Source organism: Hyaena hyaena, unplaced genomic scaffold (assembly GCF_003009895.1).
Source record: "Hyaena hyaena isolate Hyena2069 unplaced genomic scaffold, ASM300989v1 scaffold_325, whole genome shotgun sequence".
In the NCBI taxonomy this organism is placed as follows: domain Eukaryota; kingdom Metazoa; phylum Chordata; class Mammalia; order Carnivora; family Hyaenidae; genus Hyaena; species Hyaena hyaena.
Genome location: NW_024080957.1, coordinates 699,538 through 726,513, shown reverse-complemented (window position 1 = coordinate 726,513; position 26,976 = coordinate 699,538). Strand labels below are relative to the sequence as shown.

At 39.4% G+C, this 26,976-nt stretch overlaps 1 protein-coding gene across 1 annotated transcript in view; it reads right to left on the bottom strand.

Annotated features, from left to right (window-relative positions):
• The window catches only part of HECW2 (HECT, C2 and WW domain containing E3 ubiquitin protein ligase 2), a 232,044-nt gene extending 229,840 nt beyond the window's left edge, over positions 1 to 2,204 (bottom strand). The window contains exon 1 of the mRNA XM_039248971.1: positions 1,913 to 2,204. Coding sequence (XP_039104902.1) covers positions 1,913 to 2,204 — 292 coding nt within the window. The remainder of the gene's footprint in view (positions 1 to 1,912) is intronic.
• Between the last annotated feature and the right edge of the window lie 24,772 nt (positions 2,205 to 26,976).

Sequence of the window (26,976 nt, the reverse complement as noted above, 5' to 3'; positions counted from 1 at the left end):
GAAACTGTTTGGTATATATTCCCATTACTTAATTACTCATTTCATAGATTCTTCCCATCACAATGACTGGTCCTATTAAACTTTTGAAAAATTTCTGCATGGCTTGGAGTTATTACTCTCAGAAATTTTGCATCAAATTTTTGTTACTTTTCAAAAAAAAAAAAAAAAAAAACCCAGTAGTTTTTAACTCTGGTAAAACAACCCTGGGCACAGTCCCGGAAGTAGCCCACATGCTCCCTGTCCCGCCCTCACAAGCAGCTGATGTCCCCCCTTCTCCCTTTTGCATCTTTAGAACACCTAGCAACTCAGAATTAATGACAGGTCCAAGACAGTTTGACAATAATGACTTAAGTAAGCAAAGAGAGAAAGATTTTTTTTTTTCACATATAGCAAGAACTCTGAGTGCCAGGCCATGCTCATTCTAACTTTCTGCTCTGTCATTCTTAGTTTTCAATCTCAATTGATATATTATGGTCGCTACACGGATGCAACAATTCAAGATCTCACAGCCTTTCAGCAGGGTCCCAGGTACGAGAGAAGGGGAAGTTTAATGACTCTGCAGGAGGCTTTGGTTTTTCACTGGAAAAGGAAGCTTCCCTGAAGTCTTTCCCTTACATCTCAGTGGCCAGAGCTGGCTCACCGCCCACTGCTACACTACTCACTGGCTGGAGTGCCATATAAGCTTAGAACTTTCCTGAGTCTGGGGAGGGCCTACCTGCCCTGAGATGAATGGCTTGCTGCCAAGCCCTCACCCAGTAGGGAAAAAGGATCAGGAAACAGCTGTCAGTTAAAAATGACAACGCTGCCACCTATCCTGCTCCACACGGGATGGCAAAGTTCCCACAGAAATGAGGCTGCCTCCAGTCTAGAGGTCAGAATAGCCCATCTTAGCCTCAGGAGAAATGGCTGGCTCTGCTTAAAGCCAGGTCCCTGTTGAGTCATTCTCAGGTCCCAGGGAGGCCAGGCTTTTCTTCTAAACACAGTTGTGGCCCTTCAACCATAGAAATGAGCCATACCTGACGTCTTAGAAGCTGGGACCTGGGCCTTTCAGAGTCACTGGTTGCAGAAGACCTGTTGAGACCAGCAACAAACCCAAGAACACCAAGTTCTACATAAGTAGAAATAGCTCAGCATGGAGCCCGATATGGGACACGATCCCACGACCCGGGGGTCACAACGTGAGCCGAAATCAAGAGTTGGATGCTCAACCCACTGAGTCCCCAAGGCGTCCCATTATCATGTTTAATTTAGATTTTCTTTAAGCCTGGTTGATAGGTTTTGATTTCAATAAAACAAAATTTTGTATTTTCTGGTATGTGCCATTCATCATTCGCTCACCTGTGAATAACAGGTACAAATTAGCTAAACACAGCTGGGACATTTTTATTAAAACAAATAGCAACCTATTTTTAAGTCATTTATTAAGAGAATATGGCACTTTCTTCACCTAAACTGAACAAGGACACATCAGGAATTTTGATATAAAAAGACACCCCAGACTGCAGGTTGATCTTCATGGAATTCAATCTTTAGAAACTACAGAACTTTTTCTCACATCAGTTATCTAAACCTAGACTTCTTTTCAGTCAGTTAAAAAATATTGGTAAAAGTCAATATCCTCCTCTTCCCCACATGGGACTACTGATTGAGGGCAATGTGAATGTTTCTTTCTTTAAAAGAAAATATTGTAAAATCTGCAGCTTCTGGCATTTAATCAGGGTAGAAATGTAACCACAAAATTCATATCAGCAAAGGTATTTATTATTTTTGATTCTCCCCCTTCTAAAGAAAAACAAATTCCCAGAATTTGCCAAGCTTATTTGTACGTGTATGATTTTTTTCCCCCAGGAAAAAGTACAAAATAGTAAACATAGGCTCTAACTCACATGCAAGTCCATTTCATGTCACTCACCTATGTGATAAAGTCCAATCCAATCACTGGGGTCCACCTCCTCTTTAATGTCCCAGAAGATAATGAGGTTCTGGGCTTGCCCCAGCGTGTACTCGTACATGCTAGCAGTCAGGCTGGAGCGGCTCTCCGAGGTCACCAGGTCTGTGTCACTGTTTGCCCTCTGCAGGGCCATGTTCTCTGGCATGGAGCTCTGGGCGGCGAGGCTCTGAAGGTTCTCTGGGCTCAATGTGTACCGCATCTGGGGATTTCGACGCCGCACAAAAAGCAGGTGCTCCCGGGCTGAGCTGGCCATCCTGAGGTTAGCTTCCTACAACGCTGTAAGAGACAGACAGGCACAAAGCATTAATGCTACAATGTGAGGGAGTAAGGTTTAAGCTTCTCAGACATAAAGCTCTCAAGAGTGTTTATGAAAGCCCAGCCATGCAACAATCTTCTTGTGTCAAAATAAAACCTATTATTCTACTTGTCAACTGATGATGTCAGAGACAACTTTCCATAGTCTGAGGTCACATGATCGCAAAGGCCATCACACACCTGTGACCCTTGATTTCATCCGTACAGATTCCCCCTGGCAATTAGGGACAAGTAGATTTCCCTACTAGTCCTTTTAGGTTTATCTTCTCCCAGACACTCCCCATTCAGGAACAGTCCTCTTTTCTTTCACCTCTGACCCACATAGTTATTTCTTGTGGAAATTAAATCTTAAAATGTTAAGACGGAAAATTGTGACACACGCTAAACACAGTTGAAATATACCATTGAGCACAGGTTAACCTGCTCAACTTCCTTCTCACGAATGTAACCCATTAGAGTCTTTTTCAGGAACTTGCTCAAATGTCACCTCCTCTCTTAAATACAATGGCCATCGTATTTAAAGTTGCAACACCCCACCTTCCCCATCTCTCCTCTCTCGCTGTAATTTTCTCCAAAGCAATTACTATGACCTGATGTGTCACACAGTACCACATACTTATGTATTTGGTTACTGCATACTTCTCCCAACAAGAGTGTAAGCCTGGGGCAAAGACAGACTCCACAATAAGCGGCACTGGGAAAACTGGACAGCCACGTGCAGAAGAATGAAACTGGACCCTTATCTTACACAGTATACAAAAACCAACTCAAAACAGATTAAGGATTTGAAAATAAACCCTGAAGTCATAAAACTCCTGGAAGAAAACATAGGCAGTAAGCATCTTGACATGAGTCTTGGCAATAATTTTTTTTGGATACAACACCAAAAGCTAAGGCAACAGAAGCAAAAATAAACGAGTGGGACTATATCAAACTATATCTGAACAGCAAAAGAAACCATCAACCTTGAAGCTATACAGTCTTTAAAAGCAGGAACAGTGCCTCAGTGGTGCTTGGGTATAGCAAGGGAAGAGCTGACGTGGAGAAAGGATGGAGCTTATTTGTATATTTCTTTAACAAACATTCACACAACACTTCAAGTGATTTACAAATATATAGCTTATTTGTAAGACTTCTCTTTATAAATCAATAGCTGCACATGCTTAAACTTCACCCTGCCTCAATTATTAAATGGAAGTGACTTTAAAGTACCATGCAAGATTGCTGTAAGGATGAGAAAAATCTTAAGTGAGGGGTGCCTGGGTGGCTTAGTGGGTTGAGCGTCCGACCTCAGCTCAGGTCATGATCTCACAGTCCGTGAGTTCGAGCCCTGTGTCAGGCTCTGTGCTGACAGCTCAGGGCCTAGAGTCTGCTTCAGATTCTGTGTCTCCCTCTCTCTCTGCTCTGTCTCTCAAAAATAAAGAAATATTTTAAAAAATTTTAGATAAAAGTCATATGTCAAAGTGTTCAGTACAAAGCAAATACTGTTATTTTTAGTAGCAATGTAATTCCTGAATTAATTAATGCGCTATTTAGTTTGCAGTAGCTCTAAGGGTTGGGAGACAGTTGAGAGAAATCAAATGCTGAAGACTACCTTTTTACAGGAAAAATTACTCTAAGTTCTGCCTCATGCTAGATGATCCTATACTTAGGAAGTGAGTCCCATTTTTCCCCTGCCTCCCTATTCAACATGGCTCCTGGCTCCCAGAAGTCATCTACAGATGGATACACAGCCCTCTGAGTTATAGCTGTCAACTCAACCACATCTCTTAAATAATTATTTCTACATTAAAAAAAAAATAATTCCAATTTGCAAACAATCCACTTAGGAAAGAACTTTTTTTAATTTTTTAATGTTTTATTTATGAGAGAGACAGTGTGAGCAGGGGAGAGTCAGAGAGAGAGGGAGTAACAGAATCTGCAATAGGCTCCAGGCTCTGAGCTAGCTGTCAGCACAGAGCCTGACATGGGGCTCAAACCCATGAACTGTGAGATCATGACCTGAGCCGAAGTCAGATGCTCAACAGACTGAGCTACCCAGGTGCCCCAGGAAAGAACTTTTAAAACCCCACACCCACAAGCCAGTAATTGAGAGGTGAGATTAGAAGAACCTCAGGCACAGAACAGGAAACAAGTCAGTTGAAACCTAAGAGTGATGAGCAGGGAGCCATTTCAGGGTCTCCAGCAGAAGAGTCAAAATATTAAAATAAGTATGAGCAACAATCTGAGAGCCTCTGCAGGGCTGGTTGTAAGAGGAGGGTAATGGAGGAGACAGGAGAAGCCAGTTAGAAGCTAATTAATTAAGGTATCCAATGCTGAGTGCTGAGAAATGGATTTTAATAATACAGAAATGAAAGCTATCAATTAAGAATATTTCAAAGAAAGAGCCCAAAGACATAACAACAGAATGAATACAGAGATTAAAATAGGGAAAAATCAGGACTAAATTCTGGATTTTTCAGTCCAAGAGACAATAAAATCCCAGAAACATTGATGGGGCTAAGAAAATCAATACGATCTCAGGTGAGTTTGAAGTAAATGCAATATACCCAAGTCACTAGGTCCCAAAGACTGTTGTGAGGATGGGCCAAGTTCCTAGTTTTTAGGAGCCAGGAATAAAAATAAATATTCAAATGCAAGTTTCTGTTTAATAATAGCCTTATTGTTTATTAATTAAAATCAACTAAAATCATCTCTAAAAACCTTATTAGTTCAGGGTTTAAAAAACTCATTCAGATATTTTACTTTACATAACTTAGATCAATGGGAAAGAAAAAAATTAGAATGGTTAGATTACAGGGGATATCCGGGTGGCTCAGTCAGTTGGGCCCTCAAATCTTGATTTCAGCTCAGGTCATGATCCTAGGGTCATGGGATCAAGCCCTGTGTTGGGCTCCATGCTGAGCATGGAGCTTAATTAAGATTCTCTCTCTTCCTCACTCTCTGTCCCTCCCCCACTCGCACACAAGTGAGTGCACTCTCTCTCTAAAATAAAATAAAATAAAATAAAATAAAATAAAATAAAATGCTTAGATTACAATGAGGGACAAAGTCCAAGCCTGTAGTAGAAAATTTCATTTTTCCCCTATAAGAAAAGTAAAGTGAATTTTAGAGTTCATGTTTCCACAGTAAATAAGATCAAACATCATGCAAAAATTAACTATCAAGGTTGCATGAAAATGAAAAAAAACCAAACCACTCTGAATATTATAGATAACATCTTCCTTTATAACTACCTGATTCAATGCAATATTCCCACATGGGGAAATTAGCCACTGAAATAACAGAGAATGGCTACTTGACATTTTTTCCTACTGAAATCTAAGAATTCTTGACTTGCTTCTTCATAGGAAACCTTCATAGGTTTCATACCTATGCCTTATGCAACCAGAAAGACAAATTTTTTTTCAGAAACGTATCTATGCTCTTCTGAAAAGCTTTACGAAATAAAGCCAATGGTAAGGGAAACTGCTTAGTACCCACCATACCTATTAAACAGAGAGCTGGTCCTTGGAAGCTCCTTAGAGAATCCCTCCCATGAGGAGCCTCTGCTGCAGCTCTAGGGCCCATTCCCAAAGGACACAATGTAATATGATGAAGCATTCCTGAAACTCCTCCCCCTTCCATTTAGATGAGGTCTGCACTGTGCTGCCCTCCCAGATAACCGACATCTGCTTAAACGACAGCTAAAAACAAAATCACTTTTCTTCCAGAGGTCAGCAGGGATGTAATTATCAAGCAAATTGCAGAACACCTTAGTATCCAACTTCATTTTCAAAAACTGCAGATTTTGCGTAGAAGACACAGACAGTAGCAGATGACAAATACGTTAAGCAAGTGTTTTCATTTAAAATATTTTTGCTCAAGAATCTGGAGGTGAATGTCAATTCACTAAATTTCACCTGAAGGGTAAGTACTGACAACATTCCAAGACAAGGGATTTTTACAAGCTGGAAATGCACCCTAGGATTTTAACTTCCTAGACCAGACACTGGTCTAGACAAAAATAATAACTAATGACCTTGTTTAACCATTCAAATTCCAAAACAAAAAACAAAAAACCATATAAACACACACACACACGTATGCACACATCTATTCAACTATACTATGCTTCAAACTCCGTGTGTGTTCTACTATATAAATGAGGCAAACAAAAGGGAAAATATATGTCAAGAAACACTAAGGAAAATATAATTAGCCTGCAGTAAGTGGAGATGTGAGAAACCTAGGAAGAGAAATCAACGGCTCATCAGACATACAAGGGCAGTTGACGTAGGAAATGAAGAACGCCATTACCAAATTCACAACTACAGATCTCTCCCAGGGGATTTCCACCATGTCTGCTGCTAAGAGGAAGCAATCGTAGTCATCACTCAGTGTTTATCACACATAACCATAACCCCAATACTTACCTTACTCGGCAAGAATGTTCTAGTAGAATGATTAGTACCAGAAAATCCCTGCTATACCACTTGCCAGTAAGTGCTCCCTGGACACCAGGGCATTGACAGAGAGCCTGGGCTGACTCAAGCTGTCTTGCCTCTCACTTCCTCTTCTCAGGGGGAAAAGTATCAGAAAATGCAACTCACCCTCCAGGATCTTTCTCTTTAGGAAAAACCTGTCCTTCTCACAATTTCAGCAAATAATATGTTAGGATCCACAACATAAAAATAGTCCACTTGTCAGTTTGGAAAAGGAATGTACACAAATAAGAAGAAATCATTTTAAGTTCCAGATGCTTTTAATTTTAAAATATTTTTAATGCTTATTTATTTTTGAGTGAGAGTGTGAGTGGAGGAGGGGCGGAGAGAGAGACACACACAGAATCTGAAACAGACTCCAAACTCTGAGCTGTCAGCACAGAGCCCAACACGGGGCTCAAACTCAGGAGTCGGAAGATCATGACCTGACCCAAAGTCGGATGCTTAACCAACTGAGCCACTCAGGTGCCCCAAAAAGCTTTCAATTTTAAATACTGAGTGCAACAGTGCTTTCAAGATGTTGTTCTAGCCTTCCATCACTGAATATACAACGAGATAAAGAAGAGAAAATCATTAAGCTTCGGTTCAACTCCTTGGAGTTCCTTAAACTCAATAAAGTTTTGAATTCAATTATTAAACTTTGCAGGTCTGAATAGATAATTGGCAAAAGAAAAAAGTTAAGTAATTAATAATTATATATCAAATAACAAATTTTTTAAAAATGAGATGTAATTTTTTACCCATTAAAACGTGCAGTTTGACAACTAACAGTACTCAGACGTGCAGGGGCAGCGAGACAGGGCACCGCTGAGGAGGCAAGTCTCACAAAGCTTGCTGGCGCCCTGGGAGAGGGAAAGGCATCGGGACCAAACCTGAAGGCAGCTTCCTAAGGAAAAGGCAAATGGCTGTAACTAGAAGAAGAGAAGATGAATGCTGGGCAAAAATAAAGGAAAAAGAAAAGCGAAACTAACAAAATATGAGCACCCAAATGACAGACCCTTCCCTATGTAATAAGAAAACAGAATCGGATAGCAAGTATGGGAAGAAGAAAGGCAACAACTTTACTCATTTACCTCAAAAGTTGAAAGTAGATTGTAATGAGTGCCTTACTGGGATGATATTCATTGGCATGGATATCAATTTCTTATTGTATTTTACAAGTTCATTTATTTTGAGAGGGAGAGAGAGCACGCACACACCAGTGGGGGAGGGGCAGAGAGACAGGGCGGGAGAGAATCCCAAGAAGGCTCTGCACTGTCAGTGCACAGCCCAACATGGGGCTCGATCTCACGAACTGTGAGATCATGACCTGAGCCAAAACCAAGTGTCAGACGCTTAATCAACTGAGTCACCCAGGTGCCCCCGATTTTTTAAAACACTTGTCTATATTTTTAAAATTCTATTAAATTAAGAAGAGTAAGACTTCATTTCAAGAATCATTTTCAAACAGTATGCCAAATTAGAAAAATGGGAACCAAAACTTCATGTGTTTACAATCAACCTGTTTTTCAGTAAATACACATGAAGTTCCAGGGTCTAAGTATTTAAAAAAAAAAAGAAAAAGAAAAAGCCTTTGCTTGTATATCAAGCACTGTTGGTGGTTTGCTTATCTGTTGACAAATATTGATGGTTTGTGTGGAGGAAGTGGAATCAATTCATTTTACAGTCATCTCTTTTGAAAGATATTAAACTTCTACTCCCTGAACATCCCTAGGGCAAAAGATGTCGTGTGTATGTGTGTGTGTGTGTGTGTGTGTGTGTGTGTGTAATACACCCCACAACATCATCTTTAGTTGAAGTTGCAGATAATTACCAATTGCTGGTAAATGGAATTCAGAAATTAAAAATTCTGCCTCACTTTGTGGTGACTGGAACACATTTTCGTGGGAAAGTTTTCCATGCGATGCAAACCACGAAACATAAGCTTCTAGTTACTGATTGTCAGAAGCTGCTAGAAAAGACAATCGACTATATTCCAATATAATTGTTTACTCCATAAAACACACAGAGGTCATAACCAGAAACACTAGTAATGGCTGCATGTACTCTGAACCCCAGAGAACACATTTTTTAAGCCTTAATGCTTCTCTCTTTCCATTCTTACCACCACAGCAGGACTAAGCCAAGTTCACGTCGGATCCTTTCCAGACCAGCACGTCTCAGCAGGCCTCTCTGACTCTGGCGTCTCCTCACCCGGCAGCACTGCTTCAATGACAGCACTCCTGATCAAGTAACATAAGGACAGGCCCGGTACGGAAGCAAACAAAAGGGCAGGGGTGGGACCAAGTCTAAGCAGGCTGAGCAGGGCAGGCCTCTCAAGGTAGTGATGTTAAAGCTGATGAAGCTGAAACCTGAAGGGTGGATTTCTTTATACTTCCGTTTATTTTTCAGATAATTTATTGTCAAATTGGCTAACATACAGTGTGTCAAGTGTGCTTTTGGGCTTGAGGGTACATTCCACGGTTCATTGCTTACATACCACACCCAGTGCTCATCCCAACAAGTGCCCTCCTCAGTGCCCATCACCCATTTCCCCCTCCCCCACCCCTATCAACCTTCAACCTTCAGATTGTTCTCAGTATTTAAGAGTCTCTTATGGTTTGCCGCCCTCTGTTTGAAACTATTTTTTCCCCTTCCCTTCCCCCATGGTCTTCTATTTCTTTATACTTCCTTAAATAGACACATGAGAAAGTGCCATACAGACTTTGTCCATGTGAACTTATCTGTGCCTGGCACTGTCCACGCCATTCTCTCCACCCACTGCACCCACCACACCTTCAAGGCCTGGAGACCACCCTTCTTGAAGAACACCCAGCCAGAAGGCAACTCCCCTACTTTTGAATCCCAGGGGCCTTTTTTTTTTTTTTTTTAAGAGAGAGAGGGAGAGAGCATGAGCAGGGTAGAGGAGCAGAGGGAGAAAAAGAATCTTAAGCAGGCAGGCTTCACACTCAGTGCAGAGCCCAATGCCGGACTCAATCCCTCCCCCCCAACCCTGGGAGATGATGACCTGGGCCGAAATCAAGAGTCAGGAGCTCAACCGACTGAGCCACCCAGGTGTCCCTGCCAGGGGCCTTTTTACATTCTTATCCCCTATATTTCACAACGCCTCAGAGTCGGATTATAAAGATTCATGTCTTCTTCTGCCAGACTATAAACTCTCTTGAGGACAATTTCTTATTTTCTTGTATGTTATACAGTAAGTGTTCAGTAAATGTTTTTCAAATAAATGAATGGATGGAGTTAACTGCCACTAATGAGTAAAGAAGAATTTGAAAGGACCAGCTCAACAGTAGGAGCACATGTGGACTTTTCTCTAGAATTTAGTCAGACATTCAAAGAGGATTTATTACGTCAAGTGCCTACTTTATGCTGAAAAGTACAAGATAAGGTCCTTGCTATCCTACGGAAAAATATAAAAAACAATCTAAATGAAAGAAATAGAGAACAACTCCCTTCTATACTGTTAGGTGTAAGTGCAGAAGTCAGTAAGAATTCATCGCAGAGAATAATCAGCAGGGACTGGAGTGTTTTAGAAAAGCCTAATGAGAAAAATTGAACTGAACTTTGAAAGGTATGAACAGGCCATGGAAACATGGCATGAATTCTCAAAGAAAGAATCCAATTTAAAAAAGGGAAGATAGGAATTATATTTCAATGGCTTCAGTCTGACCCAAACCACTATCATCTGTCCTGGGAATAAATAATCACCTCCTTTGGGCACCTGGGTAGCTCAGTTGGTTGAGCATCCAACTCTTGATTTTGGTTCAGGTATGATCTCACAGTTCATGGGTTCAAGCCCCTCGCTGGGTTCTGCACTGACAGCGTGGAGCCTGCCTGGGATTTTCTGTCTCCCACTCTCTCTCTCCTTCCCTCCTCACTTGCTCTCTCTCTCAAAATAAATAACTTTAAAAAAAAAAAAACAAAAACAAAAACCATCTCATTCATTGCGCCTATCCTTGATTTCTTGCTGTCTATTCTCGAAAGAGCAACCAGAATGACTTTTTTCAAATGGAAGTCAGATCATTTGCTCTCTACCCAAAACCTTCCAGGGCCCCCCATATCACTTAGAATAGAAGCCAAAACCCATATGATGGTCTACAAGGACCACATGATCTGGTCCTCTCTGACTCCATCTACCACCATGGCCACCCATGCTCATGCTATCCCAGACCCCCTCCAACTCCTGGAAGGTGACAGTCATACTCTACCACAGGACCTCTGCATCTACTGTTTCCTTTACCACAAAAGCTCTTCTCTTCGATAGCCACATGTCTCATTTTGCTACCCCTTCACATTTTTACCAAATGCCACCCTTTCAGCAGGACCTTCCCAGACCACTCCATGTAAAATTTCAGCTTCCTCAACACTACGCTTTCCCTGCTTTATTTTTCCTCCATAGCACTTTCACATTCTAATATCCAGTATGAGTCATTAGAGCCTGTCTAGTGTCTAGTGGCTCCATCCCACGAGAATGTATGCTCCATGGAAAACTGGAAATGACAGACAGGTGTCACCTCTAAGTTGGCAAATGTAGTTAGACCTTTTTTTGTTCAGCAGAGCACCAAGAACAATGTCCATTCAATGTCCATTCAACTGCTGTCTTTAGCTTTCCAGGCGATTTGCCACCACACTAAGATTTCTAATGGAAGCAATTTCACTGGCACATGAGACAGTTGTGGGCACAAGCTGCAGACATGCAGGTTACATTTCAAAGTCTGAGATTACCAACTGAGGCTTGCTGTTATTACCAAGGTGAACAAAAGGCACCGTAGAGAGAAAAGGGGATGTAATCAAACAAGAAGGCATCATCACGTGAGGGAGGGGAGTCACATGTAAGTCGTAAACACAGAGTGCTAACTGCCCTGACTGTTCATACCAGCAATCTCCCGTGCCTGCTGCCTGTGAGCCGTCATTCCAGCTCCAGGCAACCACGGATGAAACAGACCCCATTCTCAAGGAATTTACAGTCTTAAGACTAGAAAAAGTACTCATTTAAAATAATAATTAATAAATCACCCAATTTCTGATATTCCCAGTGGTTTGCAGAATCATCAGGGAGGACCAACAAATTCAATGAACATCAGTGTGAAGCACACGGAAAAGGAAACTGTTCAGCACCACAATCCTGCTTATTGACACCAAATTTAATTTCGATTCAAGTATTAGGATAGAAAATGTTTGAAACCTTCCCCGAAAGAACTTCCTACATTTTCACAGTACTATTGTTTTCAAATTCTTTTGACAAAAAAGTGATCTTTTTATCCTAGGTATTCATTATCCAGCTCCACTCTATTAAGGAGCTGAGGAAGAAAGCAAAACAGTTCACAAAACAATGAGCTAAAGACTTTTTTTTTTCTGATATATATTTTTAATATAGTTTATTGTCAAGTTGGTTTCCGTATAACACCCAGTGCTCATCCCAACAAGTGCCCTTCCCCATGCCAACATCCCCCTTCCCCTCCCCCCCATCAGTCCTCAGTTTGTTCTCAGTATTCAAGAGTCTCTCATAGTTTGCCTCCCTCCCTCTCCCCCACCTGTTTTTCCCCCTTCCCCTCCCCTATGGTCCTGTTAAGTTTCTCCAGTTCCACATGAGTGAAAACATGGTATCTTTCTCTGCCTGACATATTTCACTTAGGATAATACCCTTGAGTTCCATCCATGTTGCTACAAATGGCAGATTTCATTCTTTTTCATTGCCATGTAGTATTCCATTGTATATATAAACTGCATTTTCTTGATCCATTCATCAGTTGGACACTTAAGCTCTTTCCATATTTGGCTATTAGCACATTCTTATCGATGTTTGTGATTGTCTTATGTATTTGGGTGTTTCTGAATTCAGTGCATAGACATTTATACTTGTTAGCTCTTCCTGATGGATAGACCCTGAAATTATTATATAATGCCCTTCTTTGCCTTTAAAATAAAAAATAAAGTCCAGTTTGTCTGATATAAATATGGCTACTCCAGCTTTCTTTTTGATGTCCAGTAGCATGATAGATGTTTTCCCATCTCCTCACTTTCAATCTGAATGTGTCCTCAGGTCTAAAATGGGTCTCTTGTAAACAGCAAATAGATGGATCTAATCTTTTTAATCCATTCTGCTACTCTGTCTTTTGATTGGAGCATTTAGTCCATTTACATTCAGTGTTATTATTGAAAAATACAGGTTTAGAGTTATTGTGTTCTCTGTTAGATTCATGCTTGTAGTGGTGTCTCTGGGACTTTGTGTTCCTTGCAACATTTCCCTCATAGGATCTCTTGTAGGGCTGGTTTAGTGATGATGAATTCCTCCATTTTTTGTTGGGATAAACCTTGATCTCTCCTTCAATTCGGAATGATAGGCTTGCTGGATAAAGGCTTCTTGGCTGTATATTTTTCCTGTTCATCACACTGAAGATTTCCTGCCATTCCTTTCTGGCCTTCCAAGTGTCAGTAGATAGGTCTGCTACTACCCTGATATGTCTCCCTTTGTATGTTGGGGCCCTTTTATCCCTAACTGCTTTCAGAATTCTCTCTTTGTTCTTGTATTTTGCCAGTTTCACTGTATGTCGTGCAGATCGATTCAGTTTACGTCTGTGGGGAGTTCTCTGTGCCTCTTGGATTTCAATATCTGTTTCCTTTCCCAGGTTGGGGAAGTTCTCAGGTATTATTTGTTCAAGTACACCTTCTGCTCCTTTCTCTCTCTCTCCTTCTGGAATTCCTATGATATGGATATTCTTCCGTTTGATTGTATCACTCAGCTTTCGAACTCTCCTTTCATGTTCCTGGACCAATTTCTCTCTCTTTTTCTTGGCTTCCTCTTTCTCTATAATTGTATCTTCTAATTCACGTATTTTTTCTGCCGCTAAAGACTTTTTAAATTCACCCCTATTCAGCTACTTCTTCCCTGCAATGATAGAGTTGATCCCTGCCAATCACACCTGTCAGTCAGTCACTCACGGAGACTCAGACGCTCCAAGAATAAACTGACTAAAAAGAGAAACTGCATGAACTACTGAGAGATTCAGGAATTCATAAAAGTCAATGAAAGAGATTTTGAATAACTTCTCGAACCACATTCAAAACCACTGATTAACAAGGGCCTGGAAAAGTTAGAATAGTTGACAAGTGAAGGAGGAAGAAAATTAAGAGCAATTTGAATGTCACAGGATTAAACACAGGCTGTGGGAAAGTCGATAGAGCCCTGGCAGTTTTTGTAGTAAGCCTTTCACAGTTGTGGTAAGAAAGACAAATATTACATTGTGCTATTATACAATTTCCTTGAAAAAAGTAACTCCCCTCAACTTTGAAAATGTCAATGCTTTCATTTAAATGTTCTTTTTTTCCTTCTAACAATTAGGCCGTATTTGTGACTAAAGCTAGATTTTGTTGTATGCAAGATAAATTGATACCCATAATTAGAACTCTTCCTTTTCCATATCAAACCCCTTTTTCCTATTGACTATAAAACTTGGCTTCCCATTATGAACAGATTCACTTTATTTTTTAAAGCTTTTTTTTTTTAATATTTATTTTTGAGAGAGAGCAAGGAAGGGCAGAGAGAGGGGGAGAGATTGAATCCCAAGCAGGCTCTGCACTGTCACCACAGAGCCCAACGTGGGGCTTAAACCCATGAACCGTGAGATCATGACCTAAGCCAAAACCAAGAGTCAGACGCTTAACCGACTAAGCCACCCAGGTCCCCCTGAACAGGCTCACTTTAAAAGGACTGCTTTTCTGACACCTCTTGTCTACCCTCTGCTCCGACCCTCACCGCCATGTTATCTCCACAGCTGCCCTAGGATGGAGCTGTAATTCTAGATTTGATTTCCAGATGAAAGTACCAAGCCAGTGGGTGACACAGCTGAGATCCACACTTAGGTCCTTAAAGCCTGCTTCTCTGCCCATATACCACAGCTCCCTATGGTTTCTATGCCTAGGCCACATCATATGGTACCTAGGGTTACCCACAAAATTGGGGGGTGGGGAGATCAAATCATCTCTTTACAGGGTTTAAAGTCAATGTCCTAAATGCAGATGCCACACTCTGGTTTCTCTTCAGATCAAATAAATCTTTCACCTCTTACTAAATGCAGGTGCTAAGCAGCCTCCCACTGCCAAAACAGAGCTTCTGAGTTTACCAGAATTGCATTGCCTTCTCCGCAATCTTCTGGTCCTCATTCTTGGTCCATCTACTATAAGCTTTGCAGGCAGAGAAAGTCATTATTTATTTGTTTGTTTGTTTGTTTGTTATGAACCACAGATTTATTATAAGTTGAGAAGCAGCAATTTCCCTCCCTCAGGGCACTCTCCATGGGCTCTGACAACTTTGCAATGTGCAGGTGTGACAGAGGTCCGAAGGAGTGGCTTTGCCAATGGGGAGACCCTTCCAGAGTAGGACTCAGTTAAAGTCCCATCCTTTGTCTTTCTCTTCTCACCCATCCATTTTATTTAAAGAATAATGAATACATATTTAGAGGGTTCCTTGCATAAGGAGTTGCCATACAAAATATGGTAGTAGCCAGAGAGGCCAAGGAAAGAGAGATAAAAAAAAAAAAATACTGGGGAATGAGAGGTAGGGAGAGAGGGCAGAGGGGAATGGGGAATTAGAGATCAAAATATAAAAGCTTCCAATTATAAGATGAACAAGTTCTGGGGACCTAATGGTGATTACAGTTAATAATACTATTATTATAAACTACTATATTATATACATAACACTTGTTAAGAGTGTAGATCTTAAATGTTTTCACTACAAAAATAAATGGAAATCATGTGAGGTGATAGAGATGTTAGCTAACAATACAGTGGTAATCATTTTGCAATATATGTGTATCAACTCATCATGTTTTACCCCTTAAACATGTTACATGTCAGTTATATCTCAATAAAGCTAGGGCTGGGGAAAAGACCAAAGGAAAAAGACTGTGGGGGTCAGGTACGGAAAGCATTTTTTTTTCTGGGAGATTATGGTTAGGAAGAAGATGGGAGAAGCAGCTACCAGGAATATGAAATCCAAGAGAACTTGTTAAACTATCATTTTCTAGAACCCAACCCAAATCTACTAATCATAGCCTACCTGTGAGGCATGGCCAAGACACCAAATTTTTAACATATTCCCCAGCTGATGTTGATAAATGCTGAAATTTGAGAACTGCTAACAGAAATCACCAGTTAGTATTTCTATATAGTCCCATATTAGCCCAAATAACTTAGATATTATCATCCCAAGTTTTATTCAACTAAATTTTAAAAGAACCAAAAGTCAACTGAGAGACTTCAGCTTTGTAATATTTTTTCAATTCTATTTTCCATAAAATATAGACTGACATAATTACTTAAATATAATAAGAATTTAAATACCACAAAACTTTATGGACCCCATCCTTATTCCACACACAAAAAAATGCGTGACGTGTTGCTATATGACATTCAATGAGCTGAAAAGAAGCAAAACCGAAAAAGCAAAAGAAGCAAACCAAGGAGTAAAGTTTATACCCAGAACTTAGGCCATTCGGCACTGCTCAGATACTAGAAATAGGCCATTAATTTCTCTCTTGGCTTTCTAGCATCCCAAACACTCCTATTAGTCTTCATGATAATATGAAGTAGTATTCTGCATTCTTCTATCTACACCAAGAACGACAGTGTTGTTATTTTCATGACATCTCATTGGCTTAACAAAACTAGCTATAATTCAGGCACATTCATACATAGCTTTACAATGGTCTACAATGTGTTATCCACTATAAGAGCTACAACCACATGTGGCTATTGAGCATCTGAAATATGGCTGGTCCATGGTGCACCTGGGTGGCTCAGTTGGTTAAGTGTACAACTTCAGCTCAGGTCATAATCTCACGGTCCGGGAGTTCGAGCCCCACATCAGGCTCTGTGCTGACGACAGCTTGGAGCCTGGAGGCCGCTTTAGATTCTAGGTCTCCCTCTCTCTCTCTACCCCTTCCCTGTTCCTGCTGTGTCTTTCTCTCGCTCTCTAAAATATAAACATTACAAACATTTTTTTTTAAAAGAAATATGGCTAGTCCAAATTGAGATATGCTGTAAGTACAAAATATACACCATATTTTAAAGACTAGAACCCCCCAAAAGTAAACTATCTCATTAATAAGTTTTTATATTGATTACATATTGAAATGATAGTATTTTAGGTATATTGGGTTAAATTACATAGATTTAAAATTAATCTCACTTGTTCTTTTTACCTTTCTCACCTTTAGGTGGCTCCTAAAAACATGAATATGAGTGGTTCACAATTTACCTCTACTGGAAGGGCACTGCTCTAGTAGCTATACTCCAGTTTAACTCAGGATAAAATTCAGACTTAAATTTTACAGCTTAGGGCAATAACTAGACTTCATATCTTTTAAGCAATTCTTGGTGAATGTAATTTCTTATAAATGAGTTTTCCGTAAGAATTTGGCAATGGAAAGTTCAAGATAATGTCCACTAACAGAAATCTGACCTTGAATATTTGACACGAGGGACACAAAAGGCCACTCCTCTCTTGCATAGAGGAAGGATCACTTCTGGGCAAGATCTTCCCCAGAAAACAATTCCAGGCCCTGTCTTTGCATAGCCAAATGAGTGACCGACTGCAAAGCTCTAAGGAAAAAACATGGGCCCCATGAGCAGAGCCTGGTATATTTTCAGCACAGGGTTTATCAATGGCCACTGTCCAGTGAGATAGTCCTATGATTTCATCAAACCAATCCCAAGACTAAGCCTCACCCACAACGACCACTGAGAATCCATGAGGAAACTGTGGCCTCCAATGAAAACTAGTTTATTTTTGGTAAATCTGCTTTTAATAGTAATTAGTTATGTTCTAAGTAATATGTTTAGGGAACTCAGCAAGACCTTTATATGTATTCGCTTAGCCTTCAAAAACCATGGAACCAAATTAACCCACTCATATAAGAGAGAAGAGGGTAGGTTCTATTCTTTTTTTTAAGAAAACAGACTTTTATGAATTGAAAGCATCTAATCACTAAAAGGCTTGGGATTCCCTGCAAAAAAGCTAGTTGTAATCCTTCTTTTACATCATAGAAGTTTAGGGTCCCTGACTGGAGTGATGCTAAAATTTGTCAGGCAATTACTTCTAAAGAGGACTTTGAAAGAATCTTGCCACCTAAATTAGTTTTAAACACATGTGCTCAAAGTGTAAATAAAACAGAAACTGTCCAAAGTGCTTCAATACCAGTCAAATACAAACCCAGGGTAGGGGCTTGCAACGAAGCACAAGTTTTGGGAGATTTTTTTACATCAAACTAAGATTGAAGAAGGAAGGAAGATTCTAATCAGGATCTGCATATACAATCATGAAAGAAAAATTTGGACTGACAAAAGATTCCTGATTATTAATGACATTTGTTGATTTTAAATGCAGCTTTAAAATATCACCCGCTCTAATGTTCAATGATAGCTTACATTTAGTTACTCTGAGTTCTATTTTTATGTAAATGATGTTATGGAAAAATCAAGTTTAAATCCGGAAGCTCAAGCCAACCAGGGTGGGCTCAGCAGTTTAGAGTACTTGCAAAGCTCACGAGCCCCACCTAATGACGGCACGCCCAAGGCTCTGGGGTAGTTTGGGTGTAGGGAATACATAACTGGAAGGTGAAACTTCGGAAACAAAATTGTGACATGGCTCACATTCAGAAAGCATGAAACTAACAATCAAACTTACCAACCTAATTTTATCACAAGAGAAAAGAGATGAGGGAATAAGTAAAATAAATACTTTTTAGGGTTTTTTTCCCCAACTATAAAAATAATATACACCATCATAAAGTTACAAAAAAAGATGTGAAAAGATAAAGACGGAGGTAAATATGATCCATAACGCCACCACTCAGAGATGCCAGTCCACTGCAGTTTGGTCTATAAATACACGCATTGCTATTTAAATTTATAAATAAGATGAGATCATACTACAGAGTACAAACTGTTTTGTAACCTGCTTTTCTTCATGCAAAATCTAATGGGGGCCGTATTATTAATAAACATAGCACCATGTCATCCTTTTAAAACAGTCATATGGCATTACACTATAAGATACAGCATAATTTAGTTAGACAAGATCCTCAAGATGGTCATGTAATTATTGCTATAAATCACATTGTAAACATATCCTCATACATTCATTACAGCACATTCACCTGATTATTTCCTTAGGATAAATTCTTAGAAGTAGAGTTGCCAGGTCATAAGGTGTTAACAAGTGTTACCAGAGTGCCACTTAGAAAAAAGTTGCAGGGGTGCCTGGGCGGCTCTGTAGGTTAAGCGTCCAACTTCGGCTCAGGTCATGATCTCGTGATTTGTGGGTTCAAGCCCTGCATCCGGCTCTGTGCTGACAACTAGCTCAAAGCCTGGAGCCTGCTTCAGATTCTGTGTATCCCTCTCTCTCTGACCCTCCCCTGCTCATGCTGCCTCTCTCTCTCTCAGAAATAAATAAAACATAAGGAAGGAAGGAAGGGAGGGAGGGAGGGAGGGAGGGAGAGAGAAAGAGAGAGAGAGAGAGAAAGAAAGAAAGAAAAAGAAAGAAAGAAAGAAAGAAAGAAAGAAAGAAAGAAAGAAAGAAAGAAAGAAAGAAAGAAAGAAAGAGTTAGTTGTGGTGAATATTCCCCATACTTGCAGTATAGGGGAGACAGCTGCTTCATTCCTGATGCCTTCACCAACAATGAAGGTTATCAATCTTTGGAGGCAGTTTAGTGGCTGAGAAAACAGGTTCTAGAGGTAGACTTCCAGAGCTGGGTTCAAATCCTAGGTGTGCTATGGACTAGTTCTTGGGACAGCTACTCAACATTTCTGTAGATTTCTGTAAAACAGGGATTGTATCATTATACCTACCTCAGAGGTTACTTTTAAGGATTAAATGAGTTGCTACAACAACACCTGATACACAAGAAGTACTCAATAAAAATTTGCTTTTGTTATATTAAATACTGCCCATCTGAGAGGTAGGTAAAAACAAATCTCATTTTTGTTTTATTTGTATTTACTTGATTCTTACTGGGATTAAATATAGGCCCCCTTATTTAATTTCTTAAATGGTTTTAATTTCCTTGGCCTATCGTTTTTTAAGTAGTCAACCATATCATTTACAAATAATGGTGATTTCTGTATCTTCCTGATTTATTTTCCAAGATAATTGCATTGGTTAGAATCTCTAAGACAAAGCTGAATAACACCAGTGGTCACAAATAGCTTTACCTCCTTCGTGATTTTATGGAAACAGAAGCTTTTTAAAGTATTTCATAATTCAAAATTATAAAATGTGATAGCAATGTTTCTATACATTTCCTTATAAAGTACTCTTTAAATATAAATTCTGCCTTGTTTCTAAATTGTGGCATCCTTTTGCGGAAAAAGCCTTCTTTTACATTTTAAACTGAAATGATCTCCATTAACTAAATTTGCACATACTTTCACTAAAGAACACAGTAATAGTTAATAGTAAGAATGCGAAGTATAAAATAAAAAGTATTAGATTACTGAATTTGTGAAGCAAAAGAAATTTGAAAGACAATGTTGTAGTTTGTCTAATGATCCAAAATCAATTATTTTTGTTAAAGAAATATATCTGATACATAACATAAAAAGTTTGAACCACCATTTGCAGCCAAAAATACAAAGCCCTTTAATTTCAAACTACAAGTTGATCTAGTATTTTTACTCCTTGTGTTTTCATCCAACAACAGCATATAAATTCAAAAGAATGATTCCATTTCTCACAATTCACCCTCCCTTATTTGTGTCCTCTGAAAAGGAGTCTGTATTATTTCTAGATACACAAGCCTTCAGTACAGACTAAGGCCCTAGTTGCTAACACCCAATGAGTTGATACTCAACTCACAGAGCAGTTAGCTTGTTTTTTTAAAAATTTAACAACAGAAAAGACACTGTGCTAAAACTCTACAATAAATCAAATATCCTGAAGGATCTTCCTAAGTCTTAACAAATACATAAGCCTGCTTGCAGACTGGGGTCTATATACCTAGAGATAAAATTATGAGGCAGAATTATAACATATTAACTAAGCATCTGAAATATGTTAGACCCTAGGTTAGGAGCTTTTACTGCCCACATCATCTCTTATCCCCCATTAACCTTCCCCCAACAAGGAAAACATTGCCACCCAACTGGCTGCACATTGCCTTTGCCACACAGAGTCTTCCAAAAGCACTCTATAAACAGATTCCAAATGGTTCTTTGAGAGTCTTTACTGACAAACTATCCTCTGAGGAAAAGCAGGGGAAACATTAGGGCCCCAGGCACTGTAGACATAGTTTGAACTTGGGCAGGCGAAAGACTGATCACTTGAGATCACAACAATCAGCAAATAAGAGTAACCATATCCCCGCATGTGGGAGAAGTAAAATGACACTTAGGTATGACCAGATGGCCTTCCTATTTTCCCTTCTGGGACACTTTCCTCGAAGAAGACTGAGCATGGCTAAGAGGCTCTGAATTTACTTTTCCACAGAATGTAAAATAAGGGAAGTTTACCAGGCAAAACACACTAATTCAACAAAACTAGCCCTTGGAGTAGTTACAGCACTTTTCACTAAAAAAATACTTCAAATTTTAATAATCTTAATTTCCTGATTCTTTAATATGCCAATACATCTAAAGTATGTGTGGACTGCTCATTTGGAAGAGCCAAAAGATTCCTAAATAATAATAGGTTTACTGCTTATATATACTTATTCTCATTATTCATATTCCTATAAAAAGCTCCATGCAAAGAAAAAATACTCAAATAAAGCTGAAGAAATAGAAATCATCTGAAAGAACACCAATAGTGCAGTATAGATACAGATACAGTATACCATAGTGCAGTATAGTACAGATATAGTATAGAGTCAAGAAATGAAATTTTAAATGTTGAGCAGCTAACCTGTTTGGTAAGATACTAGGTGCATCAGTCTCTACTCTGATTCATAAAGCGTTGACCATGTCAAGTTCCAGGTACTGACCATTGCTTCATTTTTACTCAGAATTCCACAACTAAAAGACCTCCCAGAGAGAATCTAGTCCAATTCTTTAATGTTTCAGTGATAACGCCAACTGACTCTCTAATTGCTGTATGATTTTTTGTTACAAAGTCACACAGTCTGTAATGAATAGACTTAGAATTATGGCCCAGATTTCCCAACTACATGCCCCACTACATGGCATTTTCTCTCTCAACTATGTTCCGTGTAAAGTCATCTTGCAGACTTGTTCAATATATGCACATATAAAAAAATCATTTTAAAACACTTTCTTCTTAAAAAATTTATACTGTTTAAGAAGGTGTGAGTGTCTCAGATATCTATCTACAGAATAACACATTCTACAAACTGGGTCAGAGAATTGAGAAATAATATCAATTGATTATCTCAACCTACTCACCATACTGTCCTATTTCTGACACTTCTACTAACTATTCACCTTACACTCACCTCTTAACCACACTGGTCCTTGATTTTCTCATCTAAAATTTCTCATCTAATAAATGTCCCCTAGTTTTGTCTTCCTTTCTCTTACAACAAACTTTTAGAAAGCACTACTACCACAAAACCTGAAAAAAAATATACAGAAGCAGTCTATACTTGGGAAAGCGGCCAGAATATGCTGAAGTGTTTATCACTAACGTATATGGTGTCTGATCCAAAGAATCAAAAGGGATAGTGCCCCTAATTTTTTAAATCCACCACAGTAGAATATACTGGGAGCTGTTTCTCTTTCCTCTGCCCTCTACCAGTTCCATTACATTATACACTTGAGTCAACCCAGTCTCTGACAGTGAAAGATCTTGTAAGGCTGTCTCTGGCTTGACCTATTACATGCCACCAATGGGTAAAAATGTATGAATTGGCACTGCAAGGTGCTGAAGCAAATGATACAAGGCTCTAAAACGCTCCAGAGCAAAAGCTATGAAACCAGACGATAAAGATAACAAGAAATGTGAACACACTGACCCACTGACCATTAGCCAGATTCCTAAGTACTAGGTATTCAATAAGCATTTATTTTATGTCCAGGACCATGTCAGGCACTACAGAATATAGAGAAATAGGAAAGACATGTTCTCTAGAAGCTTACAGCCCAGTTGGAGGGACAACATCACAAAAACAATAAATAGCATGGGACTACAAAATTTAAATGTTAAATTACATACAAAAGTGACAGAGGAATTATAGTTCACTGGAAATGAAATGCAAAATAAATTGGTCCAAAGAAAGAATAGAATTAGAAAGACAAGGCATTTTCTTAGACTTTGGATTCTAATCAACCCACCAAATTTTTGCTCAGTCCAAATTCTATTATATGATTCAAGTGACAGGGACATTTCTGGATCCATTAATAGCATTTTCCAGAATGCCATTTCCTTGTTTTGCCTTAATCAGGTTTTAGCTGAATAGAATCTTAAAACTTAATATAATCACTACTTCCCAGAAATATAACCAAAACATGTTCCTTTTTTATTAACAGATCTTCCATTAAGGCCATTTATTTATAAAGCAGACAGTTTTGAATTTTTAGTAAATGATAAACTTGTAAATATCTGAAGCAACTCCTAACCACCACAACAACAAACAAACAAAAAAGAAAGAAAAAAAAAAAAGCACTGAACAAAATGAAATGATCTTTCATCATCATGCTTAACAATCCTCAGTATTAATAGACATAAATCAGGTAAAACAACAGTACTCTTGGATTTCAACATTAGAAATGTCTACTCTAAGGAGATCTAGTGGCAAGCAAACAGAAAGACTAGAAAATAAAATATAAGAGAAAACCTTAAGAGAGTGGCCTAAGATGATAAACAGGTGAGAGCTCCAGATGAGAGAAACCAGCTCTCACCTGCTCATTGACCCCTGTCCCAAGGAGACTTCCCAACGAGAGATAACCCCACAATCACACCAGGGGCGAAAGAAATTGCAAATTCTCCCATTCCCCAATGGTACTAATGCCAGGGTTCTGAGTACTGATAGAAGTTAGTTGCTAAGTACCAATTAGTCATGGGGATCTGTAATAACCCAATTCTGTCTTCACGCATGATCACCACTGATACACCAATAGCCCTGTGGGTATAGAAGAGGTGTCTCCGTATAGGAGGATTGGGAGGAACTTAACTGAGGAACAAGGGGGAGAAGAAGGGGGGAAATGGTGGGGGAAAGGGAGAGAGGCAAACCAGGAGAGACTCTTGAATGCTGACAAAAACTGAGGACTGATGGATGTGGGGGTGAGGGGGAGATGGGCATGGAGGAGGACACTTGTGGGGATGAGCACTGGGTGTTATGTGGAAACTAATTTGACAATAAACTATTTGTAAAAAAAAAAGAAGAAGAAGAAGAAGAGGTGTCTCACCTTTTTCACGAGATTAGAATAAAAGAAAAGCAGCAGTAATTATTATAACTGATGTTCATTCTATCAGTGGTAGTTGTTAGTATGAGTTTCTGAGAGATGAGTTCTCTAAAAAATGAGAGATGCCTTACTGCCTCGAATATTCGGGAACAGACTGAAATAGATCCAAAGCAGATTCATCATGCAGGTCAGACTGCACACCACCACCATCCACACACACCACCACTACCACTCCTACAAAGTGGAAATTGGGGCTCCTGGGTGGCTCAGTTAAGCATTAGACTCTTGATTTCAGCTCAGGTCATGATCTCGCAGTTTGTGAGACTGAGCCCCGTAACAGGCTCCGTGCTCTAAGTGCAGGCGGGATTCACTCTCTCTCTCTCCCTCTGCCCCTCTCCCTGCATGCTCTCTTCTCTCTCAGCACACACACACACACACACACACACAAACACACAAAACAAACAGGTGTGATTTTAACAGAAATGAAAGTTCAAAACTACAGGACTATGCTTCTTCAGAATAGTAATATAAACTGGTATCAGTCTGCATTATAACAGTAGTCATTGCAGAGAGATAGCTAATATTTTTATTAGTGCTTTAAACTTGATTATATAATATTTTATATTATAAAGCGGAACTATTTTCAGGTGATTTGAATCAGGTCCCTTTATTTTACTTTTAATCCATATCCAAGTTTTTTTCAGGCAATTTCTTCTACCAACACTTTTGAAGAGGAATATTATAAAACTGCGACCCACTTTGGAGGCCGCTACCATCCCTATTGCTTCCAGTTCCATTTTGGATCTTTCGATATGAACATTAAGAAAACGGCACCCAGGGGCACCTGGGTGGCTCAGTCGGTTAAGCATCCAACTTCGGCTCAGGTCATGATCTCATAGTTCATGAGTTCGAGCCCCGTGTCGGGCTCTGTGCTGACTGCCAGCTCAGAGCCTGGAGCCTGTTTCGGAGTCTGTATCTCCCTCTCTCTCTGACCCTCCCCTGCTCACGCTGTCTTTCTCTCTCTCTCTCAGAAATAAATAAAACATTAAAAAAAAAAAAGAAAATGGCACCCAAAAAAGCATATGTTGCCACATTATCACCAGCTGTTATTTATTGCCTTATCTAATTCCCCTTCAGGGCCTTTAAACATTACCCAGAATTCCCACCTGAAAAATTGCAAATGTTATATAGGAAAGAAAGAATTTAATGTAGATTCAGAGCCAAATAGTATTGGCAGGAGTGAGAATTACAACCTAAGTATCATCAGTGCCCTTGTTGTTTTGTTCTGTTTTACTAACCATAAAGCCTCCACCAAAAATAAGTAGGCTCTCTTTCCTTAAGAGATATTATATGACAAATTTTTGATGACTAAACTCAGGCATTCAAATGGATAAAGGTTTCCATAATGGTAGTTTTCCATAAGAAAACTACCAAGCAATCAAGAAAAGGAAAAAGTCAAAGAAAACCCTGAAGAATAATTCGAAGGATTTTACAAACAAGAGGCAAACACTGAGCTTGTGATTATCTATCTCACTGGCTATGTTCAAATCCGTTAAGAATTCAATGAGGCCAAAAGTAAGTGTCCTAACCGGGGTTTTTAATATGTATGTTAGGAAAGAGGCAGATAAACCTCCAAAGAGGATAAGATTACAAGTCTGTACAACGCTTGCTTAACCAAGAAAATGGTAATTCAGGTATTTGCCTGTAATCCTAACACCCTCCATATGCACCCCAATAGAGGACGAAAAACCCAAAGTACAGCTTTAGAAGTCAGTGTGTTTTCTTTCTTACTAACAAATTAAAGTATTTGGCAGTAGTTTTTTCAGGCAGATGGACTGGAATATTTTGGGAAATGCTAAGGGGCCGATTTTCTATTGCTTTTTAGAATCTCAAGTTATAAAATAAGATTTTGGCTAAGCTAGTCTTCCAAATTCAGCAGTGTTTATTAAAGGCAACAGCCTTTAACTTTCTTATCTAGATTATCTGTGAAGCAATAGTTAGCTTTAATTAGGAAATCAAACTGAAATAATCAAAATAATGCTGGCTTCAGTGTCTTTAGTCTTCTCCAGTAAGAAGAATAGACTTAAAAATAATCATGTGGGGGCACCCAAGTGGTTCAGTCAGTTAAGTGTCAGACTTTGACTCAGGTCATGGTCTTGCAGTTTGTGAGTTCAAGCCCGAAGTCAGGCTCTGTGCTGACTGCTCAAAACCTGGAGCCAGCTTCAGATCTGTGTCTCCCTCCCTCTCTGCCCACTCCCTCCCCACTCATGCTCTCTTTCTCTTTCAAAAATAAACATTAAAAAAAAATAAAAATAAAAAATAATCATGTGTCCAGAACAATATAGACCCAACATTTACCATTCCTTTTAGGGTGCTCTTAAATTCACCTTTTCTTCCACAGCCTTTTTTTTTTTTTAGTGTTTTAGTTATTTCTGAGAGAGAGAGAGAGAGAGAGAGAGCGTGAACAGGGGAGGGTCAGAGAGAGAGGAGGGAGAGACAGAATCTGAAACAGGCTCCAGGCTCTGAGCTGGCTGTCAGCACAGAGCCCCCGACGCGGGGCTGGAACCCAGGAACTGTGAGATAATGACCTGAGCTGAGGTCAGATGCTCAACCAACTGAGCCAGCCAGGCGCCCCCTTCCACAGCTTTTAAACCTAATTTTACTTTAAGGAACCTGCCTTATCTTTTACTCAGTCCATGATAAAAAATTAGGACATTTACCTACAAATATCTGTACTTACATTAAGCTCAAATGAACTCCTATTTCCTAACTGTGCCAGGCTAATCCCTGGCCATCCTGGTTGACCACTGATCCAAGCAGACATTAAGTAAAAAAGCTGTGCAGTTTCTTGTCTGATATTACTTTTAT